Consider the following 27484-nt stretch of genomic DNA (forward strand, 5'->3'; position numbering starts at 1 on the left):
GCCCCTACATCCGCTTTTGCTTTCATTTCCTCGTGAATAGTCAGCCTGGAACAACAACGCCCAACGAAGATATTCGGCGTACATATACGTGGCAAATTTCCTCCATGGGAAATACCTGCGCGAAATGGCGACCGCTTCACGCAGGGCTTGTACGAAGGCGCTTCTCCTCACCAGAATGATGTTGTAGTGTAAGACGTACAGCATTTTGGGACATCACACTGCACCCACGACTAATCAATGCAAAATTCTGGAGTGATTTCACCGGGTAAGCTGCTAACAGAAAAGTTTCCAAAGATGACGGCTGCTCACTCTTTTCCACTGTAAGAAATAGTACCCTTCATCCTCGAGAGCGCACGCCATAAAATACAGAGGAAAGTGCCACCTCAATCCTTCCGCGCGTGCGCCATTAAATATAAGTAACATTACCGACTCAGCGCCCGTGTCTGACGAGCGAGTTTTCGCACCATAACGCACGTGCCCTTAGAGCCCATCAAGCACACTCGCCTCAAAATCAGGCAGCGCTGGCTCGACAGGGCTCGAGCCGAAGAATCGGCAGACGCTTGCTGTGCCCGGGGCGTACGAAAATGGAATGGCAGTGCGCTTGCCCTCGGAATCGGGAAGAGGTGCCTCGTCTGCACGTGCGAAAGGAGCCACGGCTCTGGAGCGTAGTCGAGAGAGAGGGAGACAACTTTTATTCTGCTGAGCCCCTTGCGGGAGGCCCAGCTACCAAGGCGTTGGAGTCTCAGCGGTGGGTCTCAGCCGGTGCCTATGTTGCCAAGCAGCGCAGTCGCGCTCTTGCAAATGAGAGTATCCCGCGGTCCGTGGGGGGAAGGGGGGGGACGAACTGCGAAAAGGCGAAAATACCTTCGGTTTGCCAAGTTTTAAGGACCACACAGGTTCCGCGAGACTGTTGCAGCAAAGATTCAAGGACTGCTTCTCCGGCCACTCATGCACTCAACTACGCCTTCCAAGGTCAACTTTACGAAAACCTGAATCGGGTTCTCAAGGCCTAACTAATCCCACACCACGCGGAACAGTTGAGGCTGTAGCTGATAAAAATTGCAAAGCGACATTGGAATTAACATGCTTTTGATTAACCACTCTTCTGGCTATAATGCAACACTATAGGTATCTGAAGCTATTTCATCAGTAACACTGTCCATATTGTGTCGACGTGTCCAATCATATGCGAGAACGGATTACCCGGTCGGCTACAGCTCAAACTTGTAACCGTACACCAGAAATGGCGGTCCTCGGGTTTGAAATCGTGTTTGAGAGATGGTTCTGCTGGGTTGCAAGGAGGTGGAAGCCACCTGGACTAAGTCCTCAGGCAGCAACCTCTTACTAATGAGTGCAGAAAAATTTACAAATCTATACAAGCTTCGCTTAGGGAGTTATAGCATTTATGGTAAAACCTTGCTGTATGAGAAATATCAACTTCGTGCATTCGCTCTTATAGGTTCACATAAGAATCCCTAAATGTCCGAAATTCCTTACTGCGCGCGTTTGTTAACACGTATATGTTTGCTGCGGGAAACAAACGCGGATGCTGGAGGAAAATCGAAAGCTGTTGGGTGCGTTAAATGGCCTTGTCAGGGAGGCAAAATGTGCGGTTTGGGAGATTACTTGTTCCCTACGCGAGGGCCTCACCAACGTTTCTGAGCGAGGTTGACTCTGGCAGTACACTTTCCTGCCCAAATATTGGCTATTTTATATCGGTTTTTGCTTTGGAAACCGATTTCGACCCTGAAAACTTTCCTTCTTGTGGCGATGGCTGCGAGCAGTTTTCAACCACTGAACGAATTTGAGGGTTCGTTTTGACGTTTATGATGGCGCTATTGCACATTGCTCAGTGGAGATTTCAACTAGAAATATGTCCTATAGAAGCATGCATCGCATACCTTTAGCTTGCCATCGATCGAAATAGCGTCTCGCGGATCAGGGACGGAAAGGGGAAGGGGGGGGGGGGGGGGTAACGCCACGAGCTCGCTAGCACACGCCGCCACTTAGGCTGCAAAGTGGGAGATGGCGGGGCACCATGTATCTACTTATAGTCGTTGCTATTTATGCGTGTAGGTCCCATGTTCAATGCACCGTAAGAAGTACTGAGACCCTGCACGCAAGCACCTGAACAAAGCGACGGAGGATCAGGCGTGCTTATTATGAGAAGATCGTCTATGCTGATCTGTCCACAACAGTGTACACCAGACATCACGATTTGCGTTTTTTTTTTTGCTATCATCAGCTTAGAGACTGCCTATTGTGCTGACTTCGACTTCATCCATAGGCTTCAGGTTGTAACGGTGGGGAGGAACGGGTGGGAGTAGTGGTCACTCAGTCCTGGAATCCATGGACTGCAGTTGAGGGTATTTGGCCGAGCCTCCAGTTGAGCGCTGGTTGTCGGCTTCTGCCAGAGAGGAGACGAGGTGTGGGAAGCGAAGGAAAGTTTCAGTTTTGAGCCCATCCTGACACCATATATGTGACCGCGCTGCTCCGGTGGCCTTTCTCCGGGCACACCAACACTCTCGAACCACTTGTCAAATACATTGTCCAATCCCACACACTCTAATATCGCTATATGGATCCCTTCTAAAGTGTAGTGCACGAATCTTCATGCTGCAAATTTTTATTCTTCTCTCTGTATCCCCCAGTTAAATTCTAAGATGTGACCCTCCGTTGGATCGGTCGCCGAAGTGGATGATCGATGATCCGATGAAACGACTGGCTGGCTCGTTGGCCGACGGTCTACTCCAAGCAAAAGTAACATGTGCAGCAATATGTGCACTTTATTTACACTATGTATTCACAACTCTCAAGGCTCGTGATCGCATACAAGAGGTCGGGCAAGGTCCGCATCGAGCGGGGCTCCCCTCTCTCTTCTCCCTTCTTTCTCTCTAAACATCAAACTCCTCGGTTTTACCCCTAAAACCCTGCCCAAAACAGAAACGTCACACTTTGAGAGCGAGGATGGCTCATTTATTCGCCCACATAGGCCCCTGATTGGCCACCGTCACGAACAAAGCTAGGTGGGTTCAAAATAGTCACCTGACCCACTTCTCTCACTCGCATACAGAAACCCGAAGGTGGTCAGCAAAACACACAAATAAAAACCAGCCAACTAAAAGCAGCGCCAGCCATCGGTTGTCGGGTGGCTCATCTTAAAGTATTGTCAATGCGGTGCACGCCTATGATTGTGTCTTGCGCCGCCAAAATTCCTTTGCATTGTAAACACGTCGAGTGCATAACAATGCCTGGTCGCCTGCCCATTGACGCACCCCAGCCGCCGAGTCACCAGGGCCAGACGTGGAGCGAATGGAAACTTCGCCCAGTAGCTTTGAGCTGTGTACCCGTTGTAGACAGAACGTCTGGTGCCCTCCTCCTATCTTTGACCCCTGGACTGACTTTCAGCTCCCGTCCGCTTCGGGCTTTCTCATGACGGTAATCGCGGCCGTTAAAATGTCAAGGGACCCTCTAACGAACGAAAGGAAATCTTCCTTCAAATGCTAACATCGCTGCTAACTACTTCGGAGTGACCGACGCATGCGTATAGCTCCTCTCGGGGCCCGCTCATTGAGAGGACACAATAGCGCGGCGAACAAAAAAGAAGCTTCTGCGGTTTCTCCTCACGCCCCTCACGCCAAGGTCAACTCGGCTGGCGTGGAAACGAATGCAAAAAAGGTAAACACGCTATACCTAATGAACCGCAATCTAGTTGCCGCACCGTATTAATGAATTAAGTGAGGTGCGCGAACTTAACACCCCCTCTCTAGCAACACCGAAAATTTGTTTCCACTATGTGGCACTATGTTTCTCTTATCTTTAGTTTGTTTTCATGTATACATTTCGTGCGCTTCAACAAATCGGCATTTGCTAGTGAGCGCTTGTTTCTGCCCTCTCCGTCCCTCTCTTGTCCCTTGTGCGCTTTTAACCTTCCCGCTCTGTCATACTTGCAGAACTGAACGCGTCCTTTAACATCAGGTTGATGCGCCGAAAGCCCATTACGCGTGCCCTAGTGCAGGGTTACACTCTATGAGGTGCCCGTAGAGCGTCTTCACAACAATTCTGCGGAATTACCAATAGGAGTGGCCTAGTGTGCAAATTTGGCGAATGACGTGGCCAAGCATTCGGTTTGAGTGAAAAGGGGCATCCGCTCTTGGAAATGACGTAACGAAAAAGGCCATTCACATCTTGCATGTTTGTCCTTGCGCACATGCACTTTTTTTTAGTCAAATCCTATGTTTGGCTTCGTCACTCGCCAATTTGCGCACTTCGTCACTTGAATTGGCCATTTTGGACCACTTGGGGGGGGGGGGGGGGTGGTATTTGACGTGCTCCACAATTTTGTGCACATGGCGGTATCCTAATCTTAATTCCCCTTCTATGGCATGACGTCACACAAAAATTTCTGTCCGCTAATACACTTTGCGTGTGTTTAATTAGACGGCAACGTTTCCGCTAGCTTTTTACAAATGTAAGCTTCTTTTCCATCAGTAATCTGAGTGAGTTTTGTGTTCCGTAAGATGAGGCCGCCAGATCACTTGTAGTCTGCGTGTGAACCTTTGCGCTGCGGAAGTAAAAATTCATCAGCCCTTTCATTCTGTGAACAAGGACAAGGAGCGAAGCTGTGGCGCAGCTGACCCCGATCTGCGCATCGATGCACGGAACAAAACACCTTTGTTTGTAATTTGCGATTGAGCATATTTCCTATTTAATTAGCTGAATGAAACTTTGAAGGACTAGATTTTTATTCGAGTCGACAAATACGGGGTGGTCTCTCTCCCTCCCATAAGACCATGTATTTACAGCAGACGCGAATTCCACAATATTTAAAACTTCTCTGCTAACTAGGTATATAAGCAAAGTAGATGAAACCCGCCGTAATGCTAGAGTTGTCTTAGGTAATTTTCATATAATTTGTTTCAGGATAGTTTCATTGCCACAAGAGCTACAGCCGTTTTCTGTCACCGTACTTACTCTGCAGGCGGCCGTGCTCTGACAGCAGACCGGAATTCTGTTGCTTTTACAACTTCGCTGTGAACAAACTATTAATGACAAGTAAATAAAACAAGCCCAATGATAAAGTCGCCTTAAGGGCCACATTCAGTGTGATTTCTTTCAAGATACCTTCATGAGAGCTACACAGCATGCGCAAGAACCCAGAAACAAAATTTTTAAAGCAAAGCTTTTTACCTATACCCCCCAAGGGTTCTTTCGCGACCGTTGGTGTCACCAGAAAACTCCAGCGAACAAATAAAAGAATTAACTGGCACCGCCGGGAATCGAACCAGGAACCAATAGACTAACAAAGCGAGAGCCCGTTGGCCTACCTTTTAGCTACGAGCCCACGCGGAGACTGAGAAGACAGGTGGTGTACTCACCAAGGACATCTACGGGTTTACTCCCTGCGTTTTCGCTGAATGCCACGTGAAAGCGTCACGCGACCACTCACGCCCGTCTAGCGGCCCTGTACGCACCTAGCTCATGTGTTAAGAGTTACAAAAATTAAAGGAAGCTCACACGAATGCGTGGAATCTCACTTCTTGTACGCCAATGTGCTAAAGCCCGTGGCCTCCAGTGTTCACGTAAACAATCACAGCTCCTTGTCGTCCGCCCTCACGCCAAACCAAGGAATACATTCAAATACTCCTTGATGGCCAGGCCATCACTCCAAGCCCCAGCATCAAGATCCTGGGCCTACATCTCGAGGCTAACACCAAGAGTGACGTCTCCTTGCAGCGGCTCAAAAACAGCATTAATCAAATCATACATATGATCAGGCGAATTGCCACCAAGAAGCGAGGCCTAAAGGAATCCGGTACCTTTCGATTAATTGAACCTTTTGTCCTCTCAAAAGTTACTTACGTCAACACCCTGTCTTCTTCTCGACAAGGAAGACAGAGATGCCTTATATAAGGATTAGAAAGGCGGTCGAGCAGGCCATTGGTCTTCTCATGAGTGCGTCCACACAGAGGCTGCTTAGCACGGGGCTCCACAACACGGTGGAAGAGCTGATAGAAGGCCATCTTTGTAACCACAAGGTCCGACTCAGAACTGCGATGGGTAACCGCATACTTCACCAGATTGGATGGGCAGCCCAGAATGTCACTCCGCTTGACGCACTCCCAGACTCTTGGCGACTAAAACTAAAGATGCTCCCTTTGCTTAGAAATATGAACCCCTCACATCACGAGGGTCACCGAAAAGCACGGGCTCAAGCGCTAAACACCACCCTCGGTGGGGATCATGCAGTTATCTACACAGACGCCTCCAAACATTGAGGGCAGCAATACGCCATCATCGTGGCTACCTCCAGAACCAACCACTTTGCGTGTACCTCGCGTAGGACCCAAGAAATGACGGCAGCAGAAGAGGCAGCCATCACCTTGGCTCTCGCTCAACCAGGGGTTCGGAGGGTAGTCATCGATTCCCAGCAAGTCTACTGGAATTATTAGTAGGGTTGGGTGAACTGACCTGCACTGCACGTGCTAAAAAACCAGTCCCCAAACGGTTCCATTCAGCTCATCTGGACACCCCCTTACGCTTCAATGGAGGGCAACAAATACGCCCACCCAACAAGCCTGCGCTTTTACCTCCCGTGCTATGGAGCTGCACGAGGACAGTCACCCGCTTGTCACGTTCAGGGAGATAACCCAGCATTATCGCCTTCTGAGACAGACCGTACCTTCGCCTTACCCTGACCTTTCCAGAGAACAACAAACTACCCTACGGCTCATACAATCCGCGCTCCTTCCCACAGCCTACGCGTCTTCACTTCATGTATCCGAATCGCTACGACGCTGAATGTAAATTTTGCGCATAAGTAGGGACACCCCGCCCCGTAATCGGGGTGTGCAACTTTAGCCCTGAGCACCCTCCTCTGTTTCCGTCAACTACCCAACAAGAGCAATGTGAGATGCTGCTGTCCAGGCCCTCTCTACCTACCCAGCTTCAGCGGGTGGACAGAACACAGGCCGCGCGGACTGCATATGGGCCCCACAGAAGAAGGAATCACTCCCCAGGGCTGCACTCTGGGCCGTTCAGAAATCTGAACAGAAGTATTTCTTCCTCCTCCTTCTCCTTCTCTGCCGCAAATCTCGTCGCCTCCGTCCGCGGCGCAGAGACGGAGAAGTCAGATCGTCTAACACCGGGTTGGAGCTTACTTTACTTTTATAAAAAAAGTTTCCACTCTTGTGCTACACCAATACAACTCAACCAAACACCGTTCATGCTTCATGCATTGATTTAACCTTAACAAGAATATCTCTTTGAAGTAATAAATGGTGTGGTTAAAAATATTTCACTTCTCTCTGGTTTTGCTATTTGTAGAGGAATGGGAGTGAATTTAAGTGACGTCGCATGGGTAATCTTTATGGGTGCCGTTTACAGCTTTGCTTTCAAACCACATTCACGGGGTGGATTGGCGCGATTTTTTTCGTATCGACGCGACGTGTAGATGAACGTTCATCGACCACCCCTGTTGGCAGCTTTATACAGTGTCGCTGTGAAAATCGTGGTTTACAGAAGTCGATGTTCGTTTTCAATGATTTAAAAAAGGAAGCTACAGAAAATGTTCAGGCCGTGATGTCTTTTCCACCGCGCAACTGAAAAGGACTATAAAACAATTCAGGGAAGCCTCCACTCACGCCCAAGACTTGAATGGCGAATCTGTTGTAGGTGATCATTGACGGACACAGAAGTGAGTTTTAGTGTCGTTGTGGTGTCGTGGTTGACGTCGGCAGCATTGCATTTCAATGACCTTATGCTTAGCAAGGCCAGAGTGAGGTCGTCGTTTTGGTCGACGTTTTCGTACGCCACACGGCAAGCTCGACTTATCGTCTCTAGCGGATGCTTTGCACGCCGAGTCTCTTGACGCGCAGCCTCTTCCTCGGCCGTGCGAACTATCCGCGGCCGGACCATGTGGCGTCAATGATCGCTTACAGCAGCTTCGACATTCAAGTCGCTGCTCTTCTACGGCACAGAGCGTATGCGCACGACGACCCGAGGACGAACGAACGAGGGGAAACTAACGCTCCTATGATGTGCCTTTCTCGTTCTGAGCAAGGGTTGCCACAATACGGCGAACGCTGGAGTTTTTGTGTGTGTGTGTGTGTGTGCGCGCGCGCGCCAATCTCCCTGAGTGGGTATGCTTCGCTTTACGAACGTGCGCTCGAGGCACGCGGGCACGAGCGCTCGGCATTTTTTTTTTTTGTATTCTTGTATTCTTAACTGCGGACACCGTACACAAACGATTTGCCCAACAGCTTCGCTTTAAAGGTTATTCGGGGCCAGAGTCAAAATGTTTTTAGTGCTCAATGAACTGGCGGCTTAGCTACACACTATACATTTCACGTTTCCACTAACTAACAACTACAAGAACAGTCCCAACGTTCCGGCAACTCTATTCCTACAATGTAGCCAAACCAGCAGAAGCCTAATTTATCCAAACTTATAGAATGAAATTAGCTTTGAAGCGACTTGGTTATCTAAATTGTTACGAACATCGCACTTGTGATCTCTTCGAGACCATACCATAAAATGTGAACTTTCTCGAGAAACTTCAATCCAGGAGCGCCAACAGTCCAAACTTGACTGCCGCGTCACCGCATGCTCCTGCAAAGGAGAAAAAAAGAAATCGTGTAGTTCTGTATCCTTTACGAAATACCGTTATAGCTTCAACTGGCCAGCGCTTCTAAAACTCGTCGTTTTTGGATCCCCAGTGCATGACGCGGCTCGATGCAGTCGCCACCACGTAGAGGAGGGGAAGCAAACGAACTGTATCAGCAGCCAAGACAAAAGGGTTTCATCAATCGAATACTTTGGCTGTCATGCAGAAGAGAATTATCGCAATTCCTGCCGCCTTGTCACGCTATACTCGCCACGAGATTGTCGATGTTAGCTTGGACAGGACGGCCTAATACGAAGATAGTGTCAATCAATAATAACGACTTTAGCGGGAACCTTAGCCGTGTGCTACCCCTTTTTTGTGAGGGGTGCTTGTTCTTTTTGACGAACACCACGTCCTCACTTGCGAAAAAATGTACAAGTTACTTGCACGAACATAATCAGCTTGACCTGTTGTCTGACGCGTGCCAGCAAAAAAAAAAGGAAATGCTTGAGTAAAGGACCAAAAAGAAAATAGTCGATAGGACAGGCCCCAAGGACCGTAACTTACTGTTTATTGCAATCGCTGCTGTTCCGGCTACTTTGCTTCTTTTTGCTCTCGGGAATTGAGAACGCCTGTGTGATCTGGTCCATGATGACCCGGAGCGGGTGAGACGTGAAAACGGGTGAGAGTACAGGCACGTGCTTTTGATGACTATAAGAAAGTGGAAGTAATCCCGTACATTCACAAGATCTCGCACAATATTCAAGAAGTGGCCGCCAGACATGGGTACACGTAGTGTTTTAGGCACCGTGTAAGCTGGCAAGCCTTTGCCCCAAAATTGAAAAGCGCAAACTAAAGGATGTGTGCACAACCCGCCATGCCACAAAATTCACGAAGTGCACGACAAATGTTATCTACCGCATACCGCTGAAGTGTGATAAAGTGTATATTGGGAAGACGGGACGCTGTCTGAACGTTCGTTTAAAAGAACGTGAAACTTCGTTCACGGCGGACGGAGGGGCAAACTTGCCTGCCCGTTGCCGAAGTTGTGGATGCACCCCCCTCTTTGGCAAAACACAAATAATTGGTAGGGGAACCACAAAGTGCGAGCAGGAGCTTATCGAAGCTTATCAAATGCGTAAGCATGGTTTGGATAAGTGCGTGAGTGTTCCCTCGCTAACAATATCAGGCAAAGAATCTGATCATTTTAAAAAGAGCCGATTTTGAACTCCGTCATCAGCTGACCTTCTTTCTTTAGTTTTTACGGCGCATGCTCTGACCTTGATTTTCCTTCAGAATTTTATTCATTGAACTGTTGCTAGTCCCAGCGTGTGTGTTGTATACTCTCTCCTCGTGTACGCGTCTTGAAAGGAGCCATGAAGAGAAAACACAAGTTTGGTTCATTCGAAAGATTGCCTCGTTAGAACCATACTGACACCACTTTTAACACTAACTTCGCTCAAATAAGCTCCATAATTAGGAAAAAGAGGGAATGACTATGCGACCCACCAGCTCATTTCCCGCAACAGAACATATGATGTCACACGAGAATGCTCTGCGATTGGCGGAGGCCGGCAAAAGCAAACGCAAGTTAGGCAGGGCTTACCAGTTTGCATAGTGAGCTATATTCCCGTTAAACATACTGCACATTCCTTTTATGACTCTAAGAACGGTGGAGTAAATGGTTGAAATTCCGAATAAACACGCAAGCGTGTACGCCAATGCGTACGAAACTACCGCCAGCCGAACTCGACATCTCGCCGTCGCCACCGTCGCGCAGACGAATTTTCGGGTTCGAGGCTCTTCGGGGCCAACGAACCGTCCCAGCACGCACGGCCGCGACGGTATCGTAATCCCTTCACAGGAGGTTGGCCGTCATATCGCCAACGAGCAAAGGTAAAAATAGAAACGAGGGGAGTAAGGAACAGCAAGCAGCGACGAGATAGTGACAGTCGTCGCAGTTTCGGAAGGGTGTTGGCTTGCTGCTATTGTTAGGAGCTCGTTTCCAGTTTACAACCACTGAAAACTTCAGTTTGTTCGAGTACTTTACAATGAAATTTCGTTGCTACGTTTTGAAATGCCCATGTAGTACGGGCAAATCGTCGAGGGAGTGCGACATCCCCGCTGGTGAGGAGATCTCCTGTCATGTGCTGCCCAACGACGAACCTCGGCGAAGCAAGTGGCTACGTTTTGTGAACTTTGCAAACGGAGGAGAAAGAGAGCTAAAGGAAGTACGAGTGTGCTCGCTTGATTTCCGAGGAAGTGATTACGGCAGGGACCCTTACGTTAGCTCACTCCTGGGACATGCTGGCGCTCATCGCCGACTTCGTCAAATCGCCGTCAAAGCGCTCTGACCTTGGGGGGGAAAAAATGCCGTACACACCGCGCATTGACGCTCGTATTTTTCTGGTCGAAGCAGAGAGCTCGCGCGAACGGCTTTCCATACACGACACCGGCCAACTGGCATAATCGATACTGCTACTGATATTGAACTATTATTAACCGTAATAAAAATACGGCACATACGTACCAGTCTGTATTCATCCGTCGCGACAGGACTGACGAGGCAGCGGTGCCGACGGCTGGGCGTTCGTCTGTTGTGGCTATCGCGGAATGGTCGCTTTCCGGTCCATCCGCGTATCCCACAACTCCTACCGCTAGTGCACTTAGAAGCATTGAGCGTTCGAGTGGTGTGAGGTTGTTAAATGCAAGCCCGAGCTTCTCGGCGAGAGTTTTGTTCTCCGGATCAGGCGATTCCATGACTAGGGCTGCGGGGTGGCCGCCGTCTCGGTTTCGGTACGAGTTCCGGTTCCTGTTTGATTCCCGCGTGTGGGTGCTATATGGAGTCGACATACTAAGTATCTGTTTCATGAACCGGCTCGTATGACGCCATTGTTCGCGTCACGAAATGTGCAATTTAGCGGGAGATTTAAAATTTTGGCTTGAATTGCCTTATTTCTCATTGAATAAAGCATCATTTGCTTCCGGGAAAGCGCTTAGGGTACTATGAAACACCTAATCTTTCGAATAAAACAAACTTTTGTTTTCTCTTCATGGCTCCTTTCACCGTTCTGTTTGAGAAAGGAGCCATAGCCGGGAGGCTCTAGCGCATCAGGCCAACACAAAGCGCTTCGTACAGCTGGAGAAAAGCGTTGACCGAACAACTTCATAAAGGCGATCGCAGCACATTTGTTCCCTGAGATTTATAAACCTCGTGTTGCCAGGAATGCCGAAATTGGGTCAGATGCCCGCTAAAGTCGCTACCATAACACTCGCCTATTTCGGCCGAAACTCCATTGCTAAGGTCGGCGGCATACAGAGAAATTTTTCTCCCGGCTGTGGCACGCGTTTCGTTGAATAGTGTAGGGCACCCCACCTTGGGGAACACCTCGCGTCACCTTGTGTAAGGATGAGTCGCCGGTGTCCGTAGCCAGGTACACATACGGAGAGGTAGCCCGATAACCATGCATACGTGCGAGGGCTTGCCTGAATCTGGAATATGACGCAGCGGCAACTGAAGTGTGGAAAGGAGAACCATGATACTACTGCGGAGACGTGAGAAAGAATACGTATTTTCAAGAGGTGCTGTGCCTGCGCAGTGAATTTTGATCTACCCCCTGTATGTGGTAGCATGCTCGGCAAAGCCGTGGCCGCGACTGGTACCACCACGCCAAATTTGCGCCTGTCCACCGGAAGTTTTAAAGAGTACACTTCCGGTAATATAAGTGCGGAAGCCGCACCTTAGCTATGAGACGTGCCGTAGTGGAGTGCTCCGGATTAATTTCAACCACCTAGGGATCTTTAAAGGGACACTGAAGTGAATTTTTCAAACTTCTGTTTTTGTTTGCATTGCATGGACTGGCTCAAATAAACACACTTTTCGTCGTTTATCCGGTCCATAAAGCAGTTTTTAATTTATAAATCGTGAAGCAAGAAAAAATACCACGCGACATTTCCGGCGGCCGCAACTTCTAGCAGGAGCGACGCGTATTCACGTGCGATGTGATTGGACAATGTCCAAGATTGGAATTCAAACCAGTTTCTGTTCCTGTTCAATGAAACAACATGCTTCGCATGCGACATTATCGTTAGCTGGGTATTCTCGATATCTCAAGGACCGCGCTTCTGCAATGTTGTCGGCTGTAGGATGTGTCAGGTAAGCATGCCAGCGCCGCTTAGAATCGTAACGTTCACTAGCCGAGGCGTACACAGTGGCTGAACGCCCTCCGCGTTATCGGAGACGCTCAAATGCAAGCCGATTTGCTCTCACCTTTGGAGCTTGCCTGGATCGTCCCTGTGTCGTAAGAGGCGTGTTCGAACCATGCCGAGAGTCGACTGATTCGGCACTGTGCCCTCAGGCAGTCGGTACTTGTGTCAACACCCCTCCAACGAGAACTCGCCACTGCGTCAGCGTCAGTCTGCACGCATTCTGCCAACTCGCTCATGCAGTGATGAAGGTTGCAGAGAACAATGATAAATTCATTATAGAAAACATTACCCAAGCACAGAAGAATCAAATAAAAAAAAACACATGGACTATCAGGGATTCGAACTTGCGATTTGCCAAACAACCCACCCTGTACTTTAGACCATTCCGTCATAACCACAACTTTTATTTTTATTGCATTGGAGAATACGCTGAAACATGACTGTACCAGGATACTGCATAGTAGAGCGAACAAGAAAATACACTAAGTTAGGAAAAACACAAATGCGTCAAAATACAGGCAAACGCGCACAGGCGTTCAAGAAGGAAACAATCAGGTAGTTGGTCGAAAGAATTATACACATTATGTACAAATGCCACAGTTTCTCGGAACTAAGACTTCGTTGATCTAAGGTGGCTCAGCATGCCTATCACATAAGCGATATCGCTACAGACTGTACAAACCAATTAAAACAAACATGTCATAGGGTGGCTCACCGGGATAGCCGAATGGCAAAAATGGGATCGAGAAAGGCGTGATGCCCATATCTTTACTTAACGTTCGCTGCAAAATGTCCCAGAAAAAGAAAGCGTCTTAACAATCTACAAAACAGTGATCAATTGTTTCTGATGGAGAACAGCGGCGGAAATCTGTCGATCAAGCAATAAAAAGACCCAGGTCTTTCATTTAAATTTTAACAGGGAGCGTACTAGCGTGTAATTTAAAGAAAAATGTTTTAACACCTGGCGAAACACAGATTTTACAGTCTATTGTGGGCGTCCTTGTATAGACACTGTAGGTACGGAAAGCGATAAAAAGGCATGTGAAAAATCCCAGAAACCAGAGCGTCGCTAATAGACTCGCGCGAAGCATTAAATATGTACTAAAGGCTAAACCGAGCCTGTAAGAAGCGAAACGTGCCAGTCTCTTCTTCCAGAAAACCCCGCGGACTTCGGGCTGCTTCCACAGGCACCGAAGACACAAGAATATCAGGGTTAAAATGTGCAAGACGTGTTTGCAGTACAGCTTCCAAAAACGGATGTTGAACATTTCGAAAGTAGAATAAGCGAGAAACAAGCTGTCAAACAAAAAGATGAACAAGCCCAAATCTCCCTTGCACAACCAAAAAAAAAAACGTTATCGCAACACGTAGACTCACTACGCGAATATCAAATGACAGTTGCGAAAATTCGGTGAAAAGCCTGTATCCTGAGGCGCGAGCAATGTATCTGTAGGACATAAAGAGGGTGGTTCACAAGAAACGTGGCACCAGAAAAAATTTCCAGCTGCCGTCCACGCCAATCATTCACTTGGCTCTGAACCTTAGCCTGCTCCGACCAGTTCGAGTCAGTATTGCGAAACTGAGGTACGTGAACTCCTAAATATGTTAAGTCACTATTCCAATTGATTCCCGCAAAACGATCGGATGCCATTCCCCATTTTCCCAACGAAAAGCCACAGCTTTTCTCGAACTTCAGGACCGCACCTAGAACCTCGAAAAATTCTTTTTAATGGCAAGAGCACTCTCCAAGCTTGCCTTGTCATTACAACGGAAAGCTGCATCATCGGCATATGCTAAGTTTTTCACCTCGAACGACGATAGCGTAAACCCTCTAACATTATTGTCCTGTATTATGCGCATACATAATGGTTCCAGGTATAAGCAAAACAGGAGTTGTGATAAGGGGCACCTTTGACGAACCGATGAAAGAAGGGGAATTGGTTGAGTTAGTCGATTGTGGACTATCACTCTTGTAGAGCCATTGGCATAACATATTCGAATACCAACGGTAAGCCATGATCCTGCGTTCACATGTTTTATATAGAGCACAAAGCAGGTATCGGTGACTGACACGATTTAAAGCTTTTGCAAAATCGAGTTGTACTATGGCCACTTGGGCTGAAGTAACCGAAACACATCAAGTATATACCTTGCAATGTGAATGTCAGTTTGAATAGGTAGTCCGCAGATGCCACATGTCTGATGGTCACCAATTACGAGCTCAATGACATTTTGAAGACGGTTGGCCAATATCTTGGCAAATAGTTTATAATATACATTACATAAAGAAATGGGACGGTATCCTTGTACTTTACGCTGTTTGTCAGGATCATTACTTTACTGGACTAGAACCGTGTGGCCTTCGTACAGCGTAGGTGGAAAATATCCAATCTTATAAGCCTCGCGATGAACCTCAAGTAAAAATGGAGCCAGCAAAGAACATTGTGTCTGATAAAATTCTGTAGTGAGACCATCAGGTCCTGGTGTTTTGCCTTTCACCAATTATGCAATGGTGGATACCAATTCTTGTATGCCAGTCTACCTATAATAGAATCGCACTGGTCCTGCAGGTTTAATTTGGGCAGCAAGCTAATGAATTTGTCATTGTCTCCGCTTTTTCGCGAGCTTGGAATAGGGTTCTATAATAATCCGCGAAGGCCATAATTAGCCCATTAGTGTCACCAGTAATTTTTCCCTTGTTCTCAACTTAAAGTACTTGTTTAGACAGGGCATGACGGCGCTCATCTCATAGAGGCCGGCGACACGGTTGTACTTCAGCAAAGCGCTGTGATCGCGCCCGCACTAGAGCTCCCCGGTACTTCTCAACATCAAACGCCTGTCGCTGAGCTTTCCCGTTCCGAATGTCATCCATATATTGACCAGGATATTGGATTTGAAGTTCATAAAGTTCTCTCGAGAATTTATTAAAAGTATTTTTGTTTTTCTCTTTTCAAACTCAATTACTGTAGTCCCTTCGATAGCAGTGAAATTCACGTCTTGCTTCAATCATTCCCACCGTGAGAGTATAAGCAGATCATAGCGGTTTCTTACAAATTGCATAATTTTTGGCCCACGATTTAAAAAAGGCTCATGGGATAGTAAATAATTACAAAATTTCCACAATTCCCAGCGCAGGCGACGACTCCGACACTGCTGGCTGTCATGCGAGGCAAAGGTCACTGAAAAATACCGGATGCATAGAAAAACTATGAACACGCGGAAGAAACCCTAAAGAAACATAAATATGGTCTAGCCTAGCATGAGAGACCCCCTGAACATGTGTGAACAATTTCGCAGTCGGACATTTTATGCAATGTCAGGACGGTGAAAGTCACGAACCACGATTTCCAATGCTATTGCACTAAAATCCGATCTTCGGTGCTCACACGACCTGTCACAGGAGTTACACACAGTTAAAGTCCGTTAAGACCATATTAACTGGCGCCCAGTGCACAAGTGAGTCTGTAATGATAGGAAATATTTTTCCCGTTCACGGGGTAGAGATGGTGCGTAAACGACGAGAAGTCTCCATGAATGGCCCGCAATCATTAGGTCACATACGATTAGGCGCACCTCCCGATCAGTGGATACAAATTCTGCACCACATTAGAGGCGCATGTTCAGAAAGGCTATGCACCCAGCAGATAACCCTTTTGCGCGGCTAACTCACAGTTCATTCTCTGATTGAAAAGGAGCTAGAGCTTCCGCAGTCCCTTCCTCCAACTCAATTTTTGTTTCTTGAATGGCCAATGCGTCAAGCATCCAACCCCGCATTAAGTGAAGAAGCTGGCCTGGACGCCTCTTCGTGCGTAAGCCACGCACATTTAACGTTCCAAACTGAAAGGAAAAAGCGCCCACCATGAAACCCTACAGCAGTGTAGCTTCTCTACCTCACCTACCCATAGTTCCATCAGAAAAATATGAGGTATTTATCATATAGCCTGTTCATTCTTTTTAGTTTAAGCATTACCAGCAGCTTAGATGACTATTTCGTGAATAACGCTTGTGCAGTAAGCTCCTCCCAAATTCCCACAAATATCTTATCTCTAGCGACTGGCAGAAAAGCGATCGTAAATGTGTGGTCGTGCTGCTGAACGCTGTGCTAGTTCACCCAGAGCAAAACGTGCGTCCGGAACCTTGGTTTTACGCTTTGCAATAAAAGTTTCGGCTGATTTTTTTTTCCCTTAGTACCTTTAATTGACCTTCGATTGGCCTTTAATTCTTCTTAGACTTTTCTACTAGCGCACCAGTCAGAGAAGCGTAGCATATGTACGCTTGTATGGAGCTGCTTTGTCTTCATAGACTTTACTAAGTTTGATGCAGTCTACCAACTAACAAACTAAGGGCACATTCTTCCAGGCACAAATTGTGCCGTGGCTTAGTTTCAACTGAGCGAACGAACTGCGACGACCCGCCGGCGGCTGACTGACTGACTGTCGGAGGATCGGCGAGCCGCGCAGTAGCGCAGTCAAGCCAAGCCTGATCGAGTAAGTGTCATGCGAAACGTTATAGAAAATCGGCAAGGATAACTCAGAGAGGAGGACAGCACTTTCGAATTGATTTTTCTAAATTCGCGTAAACGCACAGAGAGTGGTCGAAACATGGCCTAGGGATTTCAGACTACAATTTGCGCAAGTAATCCCCCAAAGTTTACCAGTGACTTGAGTGTCTATTTAATGGGCGGCGAAACCTTGACACGTGGGAGTTTTTGTATTGTGCTTCTTTAAGAAGAGCAGCCGTCTCGGCCGGGAATCCAACCCACGTCCTTGGGCTCAGTAGCGCAAAGCCTTATCCACTGAGTCGCCGCGGCGTGTTTTCCACTGGAACTGATATTGGCACCAACATAGGTCACCTAACTAAAATAGGTGGCAAGGGATTAACGCCAGTCTCTCAAAAATAAAGGAAGGCATAGGTTATGAGCACAAAGTAACTAAAACAAATTTTCAAACTACTTTTCGATATTCCCGTGGTTCCGACTCCGCCGCAAGCTATGTTTGACAAATTACGGATGGCACCACGCGGCCAGGTAAAAAAATTGAACTTAATATAGGTACGGACGTCCTCCCAGAGAACACTCAGGTAAAAGTGCTCGGCATGACCTCTGAAGCCAAGCGGCAGAGCGGATCAACAAGCGCCAAAATAGAGCAAATATTCAAGCAGTTGAGTACATTACAAAGCACCCAATGAGAAAAAGAGCAGGGATGAAAGAAGAAGAAACGATAAGACTCGTGCAGACACTGATCATGAGCTTGATGTGGCCGAGCCCACCGTACCACACACTCACCCGCTGCGAAGAACGTCAAATAAACACCATTATCAGGACAGCATTTAAAGCATCCCCCCAACCTCGTAATTTTTACCGTGAGACAAACTGACAACCAATAGACCACAAGGGCAACGGAATGAATACCCAGAAGTGGGTCGAGAAGGAAGGGAAGGTCGTTAACTTAATGAAGGTAAGAAGTAAAATTTGGAGGCAAAGAATGGACTCGGGCAGCCCAGGACAGGAGCGGGCGAAGGTCAGTGGGAAAGGCACTCGTTTTGCAGTAAACCTGCGAAAACTGCTGATGGTGATTATTATGAAAAGAGCCTCACGCCTGTGAAGAAGCAGAGGAACCCCTTCGTAGCCTGGAAAAACAGAATCGGGACGGGCCATCATGTGGGAGACAGGCCCTTGCCCCCAGAAAAGAAACGACTGGACGCCGTGATGAACGTGTCACAGATCCAAAACAGATCCTGCCAAAAACTCTCCTCTACCTCAGTCATGGATCCAAACCTACACAAGGACGGGCTATATGGCAGGATCAAGTTCATTCCAGGAAAGTTGTAAAATTAAAATTTACAAAGTTGCAAAAAGACAGTATACACTGACTCCGGGACGTACGAAAGTACGAGGCAGCAATTGTCGTAGTTGACTACTCTGGCAATACTGGTGCTACATGAGCTTCCTACGCACAGGAACGAAGAAGCGGAAGTTGTAGCCACCCTGGTGTCAATCCGACTAGCAGAAGTATTGAGTAGAAGCGTGAACATTATTACAGACTCTCGAAGCGCTTGGACTCTTGACTGTAGGCGAAACACCGAAAAGCTTCGTTAAGATACTCTCGTCCACCGTGAAGAAAGTTAACAACGCCACCTGGACACACGGACACCTGGGTCCGTTAGAGACCGAGGCAGCGACCGAGAGGCACGCGAACTCAAATACTACTGTGCTCCCCGTGACCCCGACTACCGCAGTCCCGTCCCCGAAAAACGCTAATAATGTCTCCTCATCATACGCCTAGGAACACGATCCTTCCCCGTGCCACAAAGGGGCCTCAGTGCCAAAGAATCGCAAACCCTGTGGATGATAAACTTATATGGGCGAAAATGGTCAGTGGGAACATAAGACATTAACTTAAAACTGTGCTATATTCGGAAAAACATCCACCCTCATCCACGCAGCCTAGCCATGTCTGAGGGTATGCTCAGGGGAGAACGACTCAAGCATCGCGTATTCTACTTCTATCGAAACATTAGGGGCAGCTTTGACTGACGCGTTACCTCAAGATCCTCGTGAGCTGATTGAGAGGGCGAGGGAATTCGGAGCTGCTGCAATTTGGGCCCTAAACTTCAGGTTCTATTCTTGAGCTACCTACCAAAGCACCAACAAATCTTTCTTCCTCAACAGGTTCTTCTCTCTCTCTCTCTCTCTCTCTCTCTCTCTCTTAGCGAGCAACGCTATCGTGTCATCTAAAAGGGGTCCTGAAAGGCTTTTCGAGCCCAATAAATAAACAAGCGCAGTCGTTAGGTTGGGGGATCAACGTCATCTGTGTCAAGTATAACATTGTACATGTAGGGGAAAGCTCACACTTTGGTTGCAAAGTTGGTCGCCCCTTTCTCACCATTTCCTGTGTGCTTCTGAACGGCGCCATTTAGACGCATGTACGTCATAGATTCTCCCATGTGCGTCACGAAGCAGAGATCCTGCTATTGGACGACTCTTTTCTCGCGCTTTCGGTGAAGAGAAGCGTCGTCTGCTCAGCGTCGGCTGGTTGCAGCGGCACCTTTGGTTAATTTAACGCTTCCTGCAGCACGCTTATTTACACGCTATTGTGTTCGTCTGTATTTACTTCTTTCACCCTATTACCACGCTTCTCGTTACAAGACATGGGTCCAACTTGTCACAACACAAGTGCACCCCGCTTGAGTGCTCCGCTCGTTTGCTCTGTGCCTTCCCAGAGAGGCCGCTCATCGCTACTGACAGAGTCGTCGGAACCGGCGCGTTTCGAGCACGGGTTCTCTGCCCCTTTAAAATGTATTTTTGACATGCCGCTGCCTGGAATGAGCGCTACACCACAAATAAAGACCCCTCACCGGCGGGACGATATGTGACAAGGCGCATTTCAGATAAACAGTGCGCTTGCTGCGTGAAAGTGAACGAGACGAACGTCCTCCCCGTGCGGCTGATAAAGCATTCCTCACCGTGGTCACGAACTCGTCACCGCTTTATAAACTGTCTTTCTGACGCGCCGTTGATGATGATGGTTGACAGCAACCACCGCAGGGTGCAGGCAAGCGGAGCACATTGTGATCCCTTTGTGAATTTGAGACCTATGCTTTGTAAATACATAAGAAGTGTAGTAATGACTTTGCTTTGTGCTATTTCTCTATTACGATTGTGCTATCATGCTTAAATTTGTGAACAGACGTGTTGTTATGTACGCTGTAAATCGGGTGGCTGAGGCCTCTTTCAGGCCACGTTCGCCTTTAGTCTCAGCCTCCCCTTGGTTTTTGACAATAAATAAAAAAAATCAAATAAAAAAAAACGAAATGGTCGGAGTCGTCACCTTGGAGGAGCGAAGCATCATGGGAGGAAACGCTCGCGTGCCGTTAACAGCGAAGATAATGGTGAAAATAGGAGGAAACGCGCAGCGGCGACAATGCGCGGTTTTAAATGCAGAGCATTTCTTTAACTCACATGTAGCGTCCGCCGTGCGTCCGCAACAGCTCAGCGCGCAGGCGCGCCCTCTCCCCCCCCCCCCCCACTCCTCCTCTCCCGCATCACGCTACCCTCCTCGCTCCCAACAACAGGTCCGCACCCCTCCCTTTACACTATATAAAAAATAATACTTACCGGCGCCTGGTTTCGATCCCACGACCCTGCGGGCGGAACGCAAGGTACATGGTGCTCTACCCACTGCGCCACAAAGCCGACACAGAATGGAAGGCTACGAACGCGCCTTATATCTTTGACTCATTCAAACTACGTCAAAAAGCTGCTGATACAACGCATTCACTACCTGTGGGCGGAACGCGAGGTACATGGTGCTCTTCCCACTGCGCCACAAAGCCGACACAGAATGGGAGGCTACGAACGCGCCTTATATCCTTGACTCATTCAAACTACGTCAAGAAGCTGCTGATACAACGCATTCACTACCACCAACTCCCCAAACACTAAACGTTAACGCAATACACCCACCCCCTATGCGACGCATTTACTCGAGTCCCCCTCGCGGGGAGATGGGCCCTTTTTATTTTACAATTTCTCAACTATTACTCATCGCTTTGGCGAAATTCTTCAAGGACGTCATTACTGATACACTGCTGTATTTCGTTATATGTACAGTCATGGACAAATGAAACGCGAACATGAAAATATGAACCGGAACAAACAAATAGCGTGATTTCTTTCCATGCAAGTCAAAATGACGCGTGGCTTAATTACAAAAACAAGGTTAGGAAATGCGGCTTTCCAGATACACCAATAGCGTGCCGTTATTGGACCTCCACGGACAGTATTTTTCAATTTTGCGTGTTCTGGCTCATATTTTCGTGTTCGCATTTGTTTTTCCATCTGTATTTTTTTTTTGTTTCATTACTTCCAGTGAGATGTAAGCGTACAGTAATTTATTTTCTTCTTCCTGTAAATTCTGAATGTTGCATTGTTGCCATTATGTACAAAGGCTCCTGGGCCCCTGTCAAGCTGCTCATTGCAGCTTTCAGCCCAGGAGACCATCCAGAGCTACACTTCTGTGTATCTGGTACATACATTTGACTTGACTTGACTTTGACTTCACTGCACATCCATGTGTCGAGGGAGGGTATTTCAGGACCCCTTTAAGACCCAAACGTAAATGTCATCTGCAACTTCCCCCTGCCTTTGTGTAAGGTAATTTAGTCAGAACTGCTGCATCCCTCTGAAGTTTAAAGGGGCATTTAAGTCCTCCACATTCATTTGAATAGTTTTTCGTTAGAAATTTAGAGGTATGTCCCGCTAAAGTTGAATCTGATGTTCCGGATAAGCCTGTAGACGAAAGTACGCACTGGTTGCGTACGTTTTTTTTATTTATTTACAGGCGAAAGCAACTGTTCATTGTTTTACAGTGCTTCACAAATGCAACCGACCCGCCACTAATTGTTCTTTTTGATTGCGTGTGCAATCGAGACGGCAAGCCCCAGCCGCACTCGAGCACATTGTCTTGGAGTGTCAACGAAATCGACATTTTCCCCCTATTCCCAACCACTCACGCGAGCAGTGTTGTTGTTTTACGTCTTTATTTCATATGAATTAATTGTCCCTGGGGAGCGGCTGTGAAAGTGGGAGAGTAAGCTGACCAGTTTTTGTCCCGACACCAAGCTGTTGCTTGCAGAAAGGGAGAACACTGACGGCCGCACGTAATCTTAGGACTGAAGACACCGACGACGTACATTCTTCGAACGATTTCATCCAAATTAGTTACTGCAACCAAGACACGTCTGTCCTACGACGAGCTGTAGAGGGGGTAACGCTCTCATTCACACCAAATTGTGCAGTTTGACCAGTGCCTAATCCCACACTCACAAATGTGCACCCAACCGTAGAGCTGCATGGCATGACGTTGAGGGCTCCTGTAGACGTGACAACGGGTGACATATTGGCAGCCACATCAAGATTAGATTTTTAGTTCCTCCCAGATAAAGCGGAAAGTGAGGAGCTTGGACGGCCACTGAGAATAATAGCACAAAGATGTCTTTTTCATCAGCAAACCACTCAGTTCCGGACAATTAAGGATAATCGAATGAATGACTCGCACGGAGGGACCCCAAACGTCTCTGTTTTCCCAAAAGCGCGCACATCGCCGCAAAAGACTAAAAGCAAGATATGTGTCTGCCGAACCCAAAATAATCATGTTGAACGAGGATCCTTAGTTAGATTTCCTAATTAACTTTTTCAACAAGACCTTACATACTCTTCTTAGTGTCGTAAACAAAAAAGGCCAAGAAACACTGCGCTTCCATCTTTCGATCTATCGGGTATATTTGTCAAGTAAAATGTTTACTACGGACCTCCTTGCAAAAACAACTTTTCAGACTGTAGTTGGCTACAGTTGGTTGATTGATTGATTGATTGATTGATTGATTGATTGATTGATTGATTGATTGATTGATTGATTGATTGATTGTATTATTTTTTCAGTTCCTGTGGTTTGACGCCGCAAGCATACGGGTCCCGTCAACGCGGATTCTACTGTAGCACTTGGTAGAGAGAGAACCCCGGTCGGGGTTTTAGCGCTGAGTGCACATCCAAGAGGCAAGCTGCGGACTTACCCTTGAACGCAAGCAGCGATGGCCGAATTCGGCACTGCAACCCGTTTCATGGATGGACTGAGTATAGGCCCTAGCGAGCTTATGGTAAGTTAATCAGTACTTTTTGAACGAAGTGATCAGCGCGAATCGACGGAACAGACATTGCTGTGTATTATCGTAACCTTGCTCGCGTTCCGTCGTGTTGCGCTGCTCATTGTATCAAAATGTCGCCAAAGCGTCCATTCTAATCAGCATTGCCGCTAATTGACTTCGCACCGGCATTTGTTTTAAGCAAGCAGAGTGGTGCGTAAACGATGACGCTGTGCATGCTTCCATTTTTTTTTTGTGTACGCATTTATATACGCTACGTTCCGGCCGAGCCCTTTGTTCACGACGCGCGTCCTGGTACCCTGACTGGCGTGTTGGCGTGGTTCTTGCGTGACCGTCGACTCAGACCAGACGACGAGGCGCCAGAGGGGAAGTTTCAACTATTTAATCCATGGTGAGATGAAAAGAATAACGAAGTTACAGCAAACCTGCTTGCTGTACCTTGACAGCACTCAAGACTGCAGAGCACGCGCTGACAGCAATGCCAGCATACTCCCTCCTTTTTAGACCACACACCGTCGACCATTCACGGTAAATCATGTCGTTGAAGCCCCAACTGGGAAGTATAGCTCATTGCCGTTCCCCGATGCTCACCCACACGAAATGGAAAGGGAAGCATGCGCAGAATGTTATGAGCCGCTCGTCACCTCGGCAGCCCCGCAAGCGCGCTACAACACGACCCAGGTTATCTAGCCCCGCGGTTGTGGGAGGGCCGCAGGGATGAGTCTGTTGCACGAGTGGACGCTTCCAGAATATACGAACAGTTCATGCAGGTTGAAATTGAAGCACGAAACATCTGATTATGCTTCTTTGCCGAATATTGGCGATTCCGATAAATAAGCGCCATCAACCGTCGTCCGGAGGGTTGCTTGTGTTTGACTGTATCTGGTCGATGTCCATACAAGGTCTTGGTTGGTCGATGTGATCTCAGGAATGACTCACCAGAATCAAGGCACCTTGCTGTGGGCTCTCTCGTGTCGAGCCCAGGCCGAGGCTCTTATTCACTGGCATTGCTCTTGCTTCAGAAGGCAGGTGACAGGAAAACCACGGAATACGTGAGTGTGAAATTGGCGAGCCCAAAACAAGTCCACACTTCAGCCCTTCCAGGCCTGTAGGCACAACAAAAATGCGATTTCTGCGCTACAGCTGCCCAGCAGTACATTAGGCAAGTGCGCAAACTTGAAGCTATGATATTTCAGGCACTTGGCACTTTTCCAAAGAAACATTTCAACAGAAAAACAAGAAAATGATCGCAAAAGGCGAAGCCTGAAGCGAGAAAAGAAAGCATTTAGGAGAAACAGGCGCTCAGAGACTGCTTCCTGTTTCAAGAGCTCCTACCTAAGCCTTAGGCCTTCCATGGAGTTATGGGCTCCAAATAATCTAAAGCCGCGACCACGCACAAGCTTAAAAGAATAATACATAACCACCCCGCAACATATCAATGCCTGCTGCACGAGCTGTGGAGAAAGGGACGAGCCGCGGAGACCCCTCCCAATGCTGCCTTTAATCGAATCCGCTTCTGATGATGATGGTGGGGCACGAGAGAGTCATATCTACTTATTTAACAACATCCTCCTCCACGCAACAATGAATGAGTATGGTTCCTGTCCAAGAAATTGTTTAGTCCATGGAAAGCTCATTTCAGGTCCGAGTGAGCCAAAATAGTTAAACACAGGTCGGCTTCCATCTCCATCGATGGTAACAATGCCTTGGCGTTCGTGGACCTTTAAACGAAGCCACTGCAGCCCCTACATGAAAAGACTAGTTGAATTCCTTTTGCTTGTCCGGGTTGCAGGTATTTCTTTGTTTCCACAAGTCATTTTTCCTTGTAGCAGCCGGATGCAGGTGAGTCGTACTCTCGTTGCTGCCGCTCTTCTCAAAGCGCACGGTTCGGTTTCTACTGTTCGCTACCGTTCCAGCCAAGTCGAGGTGCGTTGTACGCCTTCTTTTCAGAAGGTGAAGATGTTTTCTTGGTTTTCGCAACAATGGCTGGCGCGGGTAATTCTTTTTGAACTGTATGAGCAGAGCCGCCTTTAAGGTCCTCCGTCGTTGAACGCTTATTCTTTCCAGTTCCCTGTTTCTTTCGCGTGTACTGCTTCACCAGCACCTTAAGTTCGAACATTGGAGGACAAAGCAGGTCAGGCCATAACAGATCTATCCTTTTGTATTTGGCAGAGTAATCACCGTCTCTATCATTAGTCAAGTAAATTCGCTGCTTCCCCATTACAAGAAGGCTTCTCCTGGGGTATTTTTGGCGTAAGGTCATCGGAGTCAATGTCATTCGTCGTTTCTATTGTTTGCGATTGCCCATTCCTGGCAGAAATCATTGCTTCTCTCCAGCAACGTATTAAGGATGGCCACTTCTTTGAATTGAGTCTCAGAGGGAGAATACACAACATGGTTGGTTCCATTTGCGTTATATCTTGAAAATCCCTTTTCATTGCGTGTTGGCCTTCATCGTTTTCCGCTCCATTAGTTTGATTTACATTTGATGATTTGTCACTTTCCAAATAACTGGTCCAATTCTCCCGGTGTTTCCTATGTTCTGCTCGAATTCGGTCTTTGATAAACGCCATTTGGTTTTCCCGAGTTTTCGTTGTTTCAACTATTTTTAGTTCAAGCTTGACTTTTGCCACACAGACCAGGCCGTCAAAGTTGAATGCGTCTTCAAACTCAGCCGCCAGATTCCATGTCTACAGCACCTTCCACTCATCGGTTGATCATGCAGAGTACATCATGATGCTTTCTCAAATTATTAGCGAGATCAGTCAACTCACTTATTGGTGCTCGTATTCTTGGGAGGAGGCCTTCAACCTTGCCGATATGATTGCCGTGATGTCTAGTCGGACGATGCGTCGCCTTTCAAGAAGGGCCTCCATGGTCCAGCCCAGCGTCGCGTCGATTGTGAGAGCTGGCGACCGGGCTCACCAGGCAGAAGTCGGCGTCGTCTCCGCGTCGGTCTTCTCTCCGTTTACGTACATCTTGTGCTGTGTGGGGCCGATATTTCTTACGGCTGGGCTCGTTCAGTCTTCTTCTTGGGCTGCCCCGCTCTTCCCCGCATCGGCTTCTTCCCTGCGGCTTCATTCCCGATCTCCAGAGGAGAGATGGAAGTCCAACAGAAACGAAATTCGATCGTTGTAGCTCACCTTTGGAGGTCTCTTCTCCTGGGTTTCAAGGCACCAAAATACGTGGAGAAAGGGACGAGCCGCGGAGACCCCTCCCGATGCTGTCTTTAATCGAACCCGCTTCTGATTATGTTAGAGGGGCATGAGAGAGGCATATCTACTTATTTCACAACAGGAGCTCCAGCAATCATTAGCAGCTCAGCACGTACACGACACAGACTCAGCCGCCACCACAGTGCACCGGTCAACTCGACCCAGAAACCGATACGCGTTTCACCATACAGAAAATTGAAGCCGGGATACGCGGCTTAACAAGGAACACTACTCCTGGACAGGACAAGATCCCTGTTAAACCTCTGCGCAATCTGAACCCCACCGCCCTCAAAAATCTGCTCACATACACGAATGAACATCGCACGAACGGAACTCTCCCGCCTCAGTGGAAACATGAGGATATCACACTCATCCTCAAGCCCGGTAAACCCCTCGCACTCAAGAACCTCCGTCCCATTTGTCTCACATCGCGCGTGGGCAAACCTCTCGAACATATTGTTCATAATCGTCTCGTACCTTACATAGAGGACAGCAGCTACTTTCCAACCACCATGTACGGATTTCAACCCCTCCTCTGTCCAAAAATCCTGATGCTGCTTAAAGAAGACGTACTAATGAAACTCTCTAGCAAACACAAATGTCGCATTGCTGCGCTCGATATACACGGGCATTCGACAATTCCACACACCAGGCCATTTTACAAGGGCTCGGAACTGCGGGCACAGACTTTACAACCTTTCTCATCAACCGAACCACCACTGTGTGCATCAGCCATCACCGACACGCGGACGGCTTTACTCTGGCAGTCGTCACTCACCCCAACTCTCCCCCG

At 47.8% G+C, this 27484-nt stretch overlaps 1 protein-coding gene across 1 annotated transcript in view; it reads left to right on the top strand.

Annotated features, from left to right (window-relative positions):
• LOC144173843 (neuropeptide F receptor-like) overlaps positions 1 to 27484 on the top strand; it is a 645630-nt gene that overhangs the window by 611342 nt on the left and 6804 nt on the right. The window contains exon 3 of the mRNA XM_077702120.1: positions 23256 to 23470. Coding sequence (XP_077558246.1) covers positions 23405 to 23470 — 66 coding nt within the window. The 5' untranslated portion in view covers positions 23256 to 23404. The remainder of the gene's footprint in view (positions 1 to 23255; positions 23471 to 27484) is intronic.

The sequence above is a fragment of the Haemaphysalis longicornis genome, unplaced genomic scaffold (genome assembly GCF_048455015.1).
Source record: "Haemaphysalis longicornis isolate Haplotype H1 unplaced genomic scaffold, Haemaphysalis longicornis Haplotype H1 scaffold_1, whole genome shotgun sequence".
Lineage (NCBI taxonomy): Eukaryota > Metazoa > Arthropoda > Arachnida > Ixodida > Ixodidae > Haemaphysalis > Haemaphysalis longicornis.